This window comes from Coregonus lavaretus (genome assembly GCF_964263955.1).
Source record: "Coregonus lavaretus genome assembly, chromosome: 28".
Taxonomy (NCBI): Eukaryota; Metazoa; Chordata; class Actinopteri; order Salmoniformes; family Salmonidae; genus Coregonus; species Coregonus lavaretus.
Window position 1 is genome coordinate 10248147 of NC_140015.1, and position 9867 is coordinate 10258013.

The following is a 9867-nucleotide window of genomic DNA, read 5'->3' on the forward strand; positions in this document are numbered from 1 at the left end:
TCTCTCTCTCTCTCTCTCAGGAGTCTGCCCTGAGTGATGAGTTCTCTCCGCCCCCCCGTAGTCCTCCCCACGCCTCCAGTGGGACCACAGCCAACTCATCCTCCCGCTCCTCACAACGCTATCAAACCCTCTCCCAGTCCTCAGACGAGGTGAGGGGCTTCCTACTGCAGTGGGGGTGCTGGTGGTAGTGTGCATTCTGCCTAAGACTAAATGGATCTAAACTCAATTTCAGTATGAGACAGAGGGTTTGTCTGTGGCCTGGATCACTGTTTACAGTGAGAATGCAACAGACTATTTTTGATTAAAGCAGCGTTCCACTCAAATCTCTTATAGTGTACCACCAAAACCACGTCTCTGAAGTCTTCTCTGGTAAACTGTGTACCATTAACTGAAATAACATAAGTGGACTTCCTGTAGTTATGTCTTCTTGGTTATCCATGGCAACTAGCTTACAGTACATACTATAGTACACAATGCATTCAATTAGATGTTTCAAGCAGTTCACTTAGATCAATAACAGTAGGAGTGTAGAGTGTGTGGCCCTGGTGTTTCTAAAGCCTGAGTCTGGTGTGAGTGCTCTGCTCTCTCAAAAACACTCTCAGGCCAAATGCCTTCAGACACGGCTGCACAGTGATTAGGGAATCAATTACCTCCGGTAAACTAGCTCTCTCTCCTGCCACATCTGATTTACCTCAGGATGTTGGAGGGGATACTGGGTTTTCAGAGGGGCTTCTGACTCTCTCCCTCTCCTCCCCTTAAGCTGCCATTACAGAGGGATGCAGGATGCACGTCAGACCTGGGTACAGATAGTATATGTTTTCTTTCGAATATTTTAACTGCACTTGATTGTGTGGCGCGTGTCTGACGCAAAGGAACCAATGGAATAGTCTCAAAAGTGCGAACCCTGCCCATCTGGCACTCCGGAGGTGCGCTCAACTGGGCTTCCATTTGCGGTGAACATCTTCCATTAGTTGCAATTTCAGTTGGACGATTTGAATGAACGTTCCAAAATGTTACGGTGAAACATCAAACAGCACATTTTTGTAAGGATTACTGTGACATTTCAGCGGCAATAATCAAACTGCAAATTACTTTGCTATTCCTACTACATGTACACGATATATACAAAAGTATGTGGACACCCCTTCAAATGAGTGGTTTTGGCTATTTCAGCCACACCCGTTGCTGACAGGTGTATAAAGTCAAGCACACAGCCATGGCAGTAGAATGGCCTTACTGAAGAGCTCAGTGACTTTCAACATGGCACCGTCATAGCATGCCACCTTTCCAACAAGTCAGTTGGTCAAATTCCGGCCCTGCTAGAGCTGCCACAATCAACTGTAAGTGCTGTTATTGTAAAGTGGAAACGTCTAGGAGCAACAACAGCTCAGCTGTGAAGTGGTAGGACACACAAGCTCACAGAACGGGACCGACAAGTGCTGAAGCGCGTAGCGTGTAAAAAACGTCTGTCCTCGGTTGCAACACTCACTCCAAACTGCCTCTGGAAACAACGTCAGCACAAGAACTGTTTCCATGGCCGAGCAGCCGCTCACAAGCCTAAGATCACCATGTGCAAGGCCAAACGTCGGCTGGAGTGGTGTAAAGCTCGCCGCCATTGGACACTGGAGCAGTGGAAACACGTTCTCTGGAGTGATGATTCACACTTCACCGTCTGGCAGTCCGATGGACGAATCTGGGTTTGACAGATGCCAGGAAAACCCTACCTGTGCCAATGCATAGTGCCAACTGTAATGTTTGGTGGAGGAGGAATAATGGTCTGGGGCTGTTTTTCATGGTTTGGGATAGGCCCCTTAGTTCCAGTGAAGGGAAATCTTAATGCTACAGCATACAATGACATTCTAGATGATTCTGTGCTTCCAACTTTGTGGCAACAGTTTGGGGAAGGCCCTTTCCTGTTTCAGTATGACAATGCCCCTGTGCACAAAGCGAGGTCCATACAGAAATGGTTTGTCGAGATCGGCGTGGAACAACTTGACTGGCCTGCACAGAGCCCTGACCTCAACCCCATCGAACACTTTGGGATTAATTGAAACATTGACTGCAAGCCAGGCCTAATCGCCCATAATCAGTGCTTGACCTCACTAATGCTCTTGTGGCTGAATGGAAGCAAGTCCCCACAGCAATGTTCCAACATCTAGTGGAAAGCCTTCCCAGAAGAGTGGAGGCTGTTATAGCAGCAATGGGAGGGACCCACTCCATATTAATGGCCATGATTTTGGAATGAAATGTTCGACGAGCAGGTGTCCACATACTTTTGGTCATGTAGTGTAATAGAAAGCCACATGATTATTTGTAGTGGCAGTTTAGACCCAAAACAGACACTTTCGTTTGCCACAGACCACCTTCTCAGACATAAGCTGATGTTACCTTATGTTCTCGGCTAACACTAAGCTAACGTTAGCTAACGATCAAAAAACGTTTCCCCTCTTTAAACACACCTCAGGCTCACACTATAAAACACACAAAGTATTTAAAAGAAAAATAAATAGTGTTTGGACCCAGGACTTAATCACATCTGGTTGAGTAAGAGTGTGAGAGTCAATGTGTGTCCCAGTTGTTGGTGAGATGGAAAGTCCCAATGGGGAATATGTTGTTTTGCCTTCCAGCAGAGCACATTACCTGAATAAGCATGGTTGAAGTAATTGAACAGGGTTTGTATATGGTAGCCTAGGTCATGTAATCCACTTTTTATAAAACCTGTGCGCGCATGTGACTCAAGAGAGTCTAGACTATAGAGGCAGCTTTGTAATTGAGTCACTGCAACCTAAAGAGCCATATTAGTGGGTGTAATTAGGCAGAATGTTAGCTGTATGTCACTGCACTGAGGCTATTTTTCCTATTAGGGAGCTGAAGCAATGCAATCGTACTGAATATCTTGGGCAACCTTCCTTCCAGCCTATAGACGAGCCACTGTGCCTGGTTTCGTCGTGGAGCACCCAGCAGGTGTGCCAGTGGCTGAAGGGGTTGAACATGGAGCAGTACATCCCAGAGTTCACTGCCAGGGACATCGACGGGGAGCAGCTCCTCCTGATGGACGGCACCAAGCTCAAGGTGAGAGGATGGTTCAGGGAATGAGAGGGGAGGAGAAGAGAGGAGGAGAGGAGTGGGGAGGATAGAAGGAAGGGGACTAAGTTCAAGGTAGGAGGAGAGGAAAGGAGGGGGAGCAGAGGAGATGAGGGTAAATGGATGGAGAGGGTCAGAGAAGAGAGGAGAGGAGAGGGTCAGAGAGGAGAGGAGAGGGTCAGAGAGGAGAGGAGAGGGTCAGAGAGGAGAGGAGAGGGTCGGAGAGGAGAGGAGAGGGTCGGAGAGGAGAGGAGAGGAGAGGATGGTAGAGGAGGAGAGGAGAGGAAAAAAGAGGAAGGGCATATGGGATGAGTGGGCTGACGAGAACAGATGGTAAAAGGGGAGAAGCGGCCATGAGAGTGGAAGAGAGGTGATGAGAAGATTAGAAGAGAGGGTAAGGTACAGGAGAGGGATGAGAGGAGGTGAGTGCATATAGGATCAAAGTAAAACATAGAGTATCTCTGACTCTCTGATTGATCCACTCAAAAACACTCAATACAAACATGTAAACATCCACCTACAACGACTTACAGATAGTCATGCTCTTTAAGTATGATCTCACTGCCCTCTGCTGGTGAGAGGGACCACTTTCACGCAATCTATGAACTACACTGAACAAAAATATATATGCAACATGCAACAATTTCAAAGATTTTATTGAGTTACAGTTCATATAAGGAAATCAGTCAATTGAAATAAATAAATTAGGCCCTAATCTATGGATTTCACAGGACTGTGAATACAGATACGCATCTGTTGGTCACAGATACCTTAAAAAAAGGTAGCGGCGTGGATCAGAAAAACAGTCAGTATCTGGTGTGACCACAACTTGCCTCATGAAGCACAACACGTTTTCTTCGCATAGAGTTGATCAGGCTGTTGATTGTGGCCTGTGGAATGTTGTTCCACTCCTCTTCAATGTTGTGCGAAGTTGCTGGATATTGGCGGGAACTGAAACACGTTGTCATACACGTCGATCCGGAGCATCCCAAACATGCTCAATGGGTGACATGTCTGGTGAGTATGCAGGCCATGGAAGAACCTGTAAATTATCAGCTTCCAGGAATTGTTTACAGATCCTTGCGACATGGGACAGTGCATTATCATGCTGAGACATGATGGTGATGGTGGTGGATGAATGGCACGACAATGGGCCTCAGGATGTTGTCACGGTATCTCTGTGCATTCAAATTGCCATCGATAAAATGCAATTGTGTTCATTGTCTGTAGCTTATGCCTGCCCATACCATAACCACCATGGGGCACTCTGTTCACAAAGTTGACATCCGCAAACCGCTCGCCCACACAACGCCATACACACTGTTGGCCATCTGCCCGGTACAGGTCTAAACCGGGATTAATCAGTGAAGAGCACACTTCTTCAGCGTGCCAGTGAACATCGACGGTGAGCATTTGCCCACTGAAGTCGGTTACGCAGCCGAACTGCAGTCAGGTCAAGACCCTGGTGAGGACGACGAGCACGCAGATGAACTTCCCTGAGATGGTTTCTGACAGTTTGTACAAAAATTATTTAGTTGTGCAAACCCACAGTTTCATCAGCTGTCCAGGTGGCTGGTCTCAGAGGATCCCACAGGTGAAGAATCCGGATGTGGAGGTCCTGGGCTGGCATGGTTACACGTGGTCTGCGGTTGTATGTACTGACAAATTCTCTAAAACGACATTGGAGGTGGCTTATGGTAAAGAAGTTAACATTAAATTCTCTGGCAACAGCTCTGGTGGACATTCCTGCAGTCAGCATGCCAATTGCACACTCCCTCAAAACTTGAGACATCTGTGGCATTGTGTTGTATGACAAAACTGCACATGTTAGAGTGGCCTTTTATTGTCCCCAGCACAAGGTGCACCTATGCAATGATTATGCTGATTAATCAGCTTCTTGGTTTGCCACGCCTGTCAGGTGGATGGTTAATCCTGGTAAAGAAGAAATGCTCACTAACAGGGATGTAAATACATTTGTGCACAACATTTGAGAGAAATAAACTTTTGGTGCGTATGGACAATTTCTGGGATATTTTATTTAAGCTCATGAAACATGGGACCAACACTTTACATGTTGCATTTATATTTTTGTTCAGTGTAAGTACTAGGCCTAACACCCAAACTACTCATCAAGGGTTGTGTGTCTGTTTTTCTAAAGTCAGTTTACATTACTTGGGAGTTGAAGCCTAAGGCAAATCTCTGTGTACAATAGTTATATTCTATTCCATTCGCACCACTGGAGGCTGCTGAGGGGAGGACAGCAAATAGAATGGCATCAAATACATGGAAACCATGTGTTTGATGTATTTGGTACCATTCCACTGATTCCGCTCCAGCCTTCGCCATGAGCCCGTTCTCCCCAATTAAGGTGCCACCAACCTCCTGTGATTCACACACCCACTCACACACCAGTGAGGATGGCTCATAATAATGGCTGGAACAGAGTTAATGGAATGGCATCAAACCATGTGTTTGACGTATTTGATACCATTCCACCAATTCCGCTCCAGTCATTACCACTTGCTGTGGCACACACACACACACACACACACACACACACACACACACACACACACACACACCAGTGAGGATGGCTCATAATAATAGCTGGAACAGAGTTGATGGAATGGCATCAAACCATGTGTTTGACGTATTTGATACCATTCCACCAAATCCGCTCCAGTCATTACCACTTGCTGTGGCACACACACACACACACACACACACACACACACACCAGTGAGGATGGCTCATAAAAATGGCTGGAACAGAGTTAATGGAATGGCATCAAACCATGTGTTTGACGTATTTGATACCATTCCACCAATTCCGCTCCAGTCATTACCACTTGCTGTGGCACACACACACACACACACACACACACACACACACACACACACACACACTTTCACACTCTTTACATATGCTGCTGCTACTTTTACCCCTCCCTACATGTACATTACCTCAACTACCTCGTACCCCTGCAAATTGACTCGTTACCAGTGCTCCTTGTATAGCCTTGTTATTGTTATTTTATTGTGTTACTATTTTGTGTTACTATTATAGCAAAATGTTCTTCCTTTTTAACACTGCATTGTTGGGAAAGGGCTCGTAATTAAGCATTTCACGGTCAAGTCTACACATTTTAGTCATTTAGCAGACGCTCTAATCCAGAGCGATTTACAGTTAGTTAGTGAGTGCATACATTTTCATACTGGCCCCCCGTTGTATTCGGCGCGATCTTTTATTATATTTTATTCTCAGGGTTTGGGAGTGAACAGTTCGACAGACCGCAGTGCACTGAAAAGGCGGATCAAAGACATTCATGCAGCAGCGGAAAAGGAGCGCAAGGCCCTTGACAAACTGGAACGCCAGAAAGAGAAGCAGCGCAAGAAGGAACAGGAGCTACGCAAGCTAAACACAAGCTAGACATAACCACCAGATGGCGCTAAATGACCACAGAAATACTCCTGACTAGAAACTGGTACTGGTGCACCATCTCCAATTTTCACCTTATCATGATAGCATTGATGCTAACTGTTTTGTGCAAAAAATTGGAATTTGGACATAGACTTTTGTACTGTACTTCCGGTTTGGATGTGAGGCTTTGAACCCTGTGATGGGCGGGACAGTGTGTTGTCTATCACTGTCACATGAAAAATAACAGAATGAAAGCTCCATGCTCTTCATGTCAAAGGGCTTTATTTTAGACGCAGTTATGACAATACATCTATAATCACACACTATTTCTTCTTAATTTTGGAAGTTGGAGGACAATTTTGTTCACGGCAGGACTGTCAATATCTAATTTGTGTCCCGAGTTGAAAAAGTTTAAGAACCCCTGTTTTAGACCAATCAGTGGTTGACGCCACATGATAGGTCCCGCCCATATTGGGGTTCAGACGTCACATTCGCCCTGGCTATGAAAAATGTGTTCTTCTTGGTCAATCAGGAAGGTTATCCACCCTTGTGGAAAATCAGACTCATATTTTGTTACTGGAAATGAGGATGTGTTATATGTGACTTCTACACACATTCAATACATTGACAAAGTCATTATTTTCCCATAACTTTTGACCATACACACATACATTCTAGCAAATTACACACTATCAAAACCAAACCCATGACCTGAGTTATTATAGAAATAATATAATTACAGAAATTAGCATTTATTTATTTTACAAATAATATAATCACAGAATTCAGCTTTTTTTTTTACTCATAAGCACAAGCCAGTAACACCCAACCACATTCATATTGTAGTATGCATCAATACTCTGTAAGCCACTCTAATGTCAGTGGACAGGAGTTAAACTTGAAGTAACATGAAGATTTGTCCAGGACATCGTCAAGAGAAGATGCTGATGAGACAGATGTGATTTCTGAGCATATTTGTATATACTGTCTGTTTGTGGTGTACGTGCATGTTTGTGACGTATGATATACTGTCTGTTTATGTGTGTGCATATGTGCTATCTGAGGTCACGACTGTATGGGGATGGGACTGGCTCTCCTGAAAGGAGTCTTCTGTGGTGGCCATTTTAGAATTATGGGTGTTGTCAATCTTCTGTCTCTAGTCCCACGTTGCACCAATCGTCATCTTAGATGTTTTTGTCTTGAGAGTCTCCAAGTTTTTGGATCCTGCTGGAACAAGACAAGAAAGGCACATCGATCATCTTTGGAGGATTCAGGGCCCCGTATAAGGACTGATGCTGGACATGCTATCGAAACCGTATCCCCATTTTACCCAATTTTCATACTGAATTCTTGGACTGGTTTGTGGTCAGAAGAACCAGTGACATTGACATTAGCTCCAAGTTTTACACTACATGGTCCTTAGGACTCGTTTCTTGATTTCTGTCCTCCCATGATGCGGTTGCTTCATTAATTTCAACTCCTGTGTCAAATGGAAATATGTATTAAATATGTTTTAAAATGCAGAATGCATGTCAGGACTCCCAAACCTCTGCTGCTGCTGGTCTCTCATCTCTGGTCTCTCAGTTCAACATGTGGGCTGATTCACACTCGGTTTGTACAACTGATATGCAGCGAATCTGACACATCAGGGGTGTGGCCTTGACGCTAGGGTTTTAACCCTAACCCAACTCAAAATAACATTTTACTCCAACTCAAAATAATAGGTTCATCCAATTCAAAATTGTCAGGATTTGACTATAACAAAACATACACAAAGTAGCACTTGGTTCATCTGGTTTTACTATGGCACTTTATACATGTCACATTACAAAGTCACCATTCTGGGTTTCTTGGTTTACAGTAAAAGATCAAGAACACATTGCATGTTAAAAAGAGAACAGGATGAGAATTGGAGGAAAGGAGGATCTGGAAGCTCCTGTTGATAGTTTATCAGTTCTCCACAACAAAACAAGACTTAGTGTTTACACACACACACACACACACACAGAGAGCGCTGAGAACTTTGATGCCTCTATTAAAAGATCACCAGTCGCTCAGAGCGACAGAGCCGATATATAGATTGAGAACAGGTGGAGTTTCACAAAACCTCTCTGATTGCTTTAGTCAAGTAACAACAGTTATTTTCTCCCTTATCTTTCACCAGCGTGAGTCATTGGTTTTTCTTGTGTATTACCTTGTAACCTTGAAATGGCTTTTAACATTGTTTCTGTAAACACCAAGATAACATAAAAGAAACACGTATGTGTGTATTTATAATGACGGCTTGAACCCACAATCACACTTGGAAGAGTCCATATCCCACTAATACCAGTGTCCTCAACTGTAGAGACAACAGATACAGAACAATTTAACAAGGACCCTGATTATCAAGATGGACCATAGAACACCCCCCCCCCCCCTCACCAAAACCCTATTGCCCACACTGCACCTACATCTTAAACGTGTCTGATGTCAGCTATACAAGGTGCATTCCTATGTACACAAAAAGGAGCATAGCATGTTTTAGTGCACTTGTGTGTACATGACATCCACACATCCAGAGTCCCAGAACTGAAGTGATGCACACTTACTGTTGATTAGACAGGATTAGACACTTAGGGTCAAAGTTCAACAGGTTGCATTGAAGTGCTACGAGATCGTTCGTTGGCACAGTAGGATTTGCATGTACAATATTTACATCTGAGATTAAATAACTAAGCTGTCGTGCACATCCTAAAAACACGTCCAAATCATAAAATAATTGATCTAATAAAGCTTTATAAAATAATATTCTATTTCACATTCCATATTTCTGTACCATTACATCTATACTACTGTACTATTGACAGAGTGTGTGGGTTAATAATACTATGTATGTATTTCTACTCATTGTCCAGGTATAATGGAAGCAGGTGGATTGGCTTTTAGATAACGTTTCAATAACATTATAATAACAATGGATAGGCTTCACTCAGCATCCATTGAATCAACGAGCAGAGGAAATAGGTGAGGAAGCACTGTAAGTGAGGAAACCTTACAAAACAGTCATGTTGTCTTTGTGAAGGAATTGTGTAAGTGATCTGTAGGATTTCCTGCAGTATTCTTGTACGAGTTTTTTGACTGTAAGTCGCTTTGGATAAAAGTGTGTGCTAAATGGCATATATTATTATATTAAGAGGAATTTAAGTACTAGACACTGTGGGCCAAAGAAAGCTACAGATGACACTTCACATGGAGCCACACGATGTCTTGTTGTCTGACTGACTGACTGGCTGACTGACTGACATACATAATAAAAAAACAACTTGAATAAATATATGAAAAACATATTAATTTGAACAATGGATTGCATGTACTGTATAC

At 43.7% G+C, this 9867-nt stretch overlaps 1 protein-coding gene across 1 annotated transcript in view; it reads left to right on the forward strand.

Moving 5' to 3' along the window:
• Window positions 1–6513, forward strand: part of LOC311104230 (sterile alpha motif domain-containing protein 14-like) — a gene marked incomplete at both ends in the record, with an annotated part of 35506 nt that extends 28993 nt beyond the window's left edge. Inside the window, 3 exons of the mRNA XM_084145971.1 lie at window positions 21–149; window positions 2917–3072; window positions 6349–6513. Of these exons, the coding sequence (XP_084002097.1) occupies window positions 21–149; window positions 2917–3072; window positions 6349–6513 (450 nt within the window). The remainder of the gene's footprint in view (window positions 1–20; window positions 150–2916; window positions 3073–6348) is intronic.
• Window positions 6514–9867: the final 3354 nt, after the last annotated feature.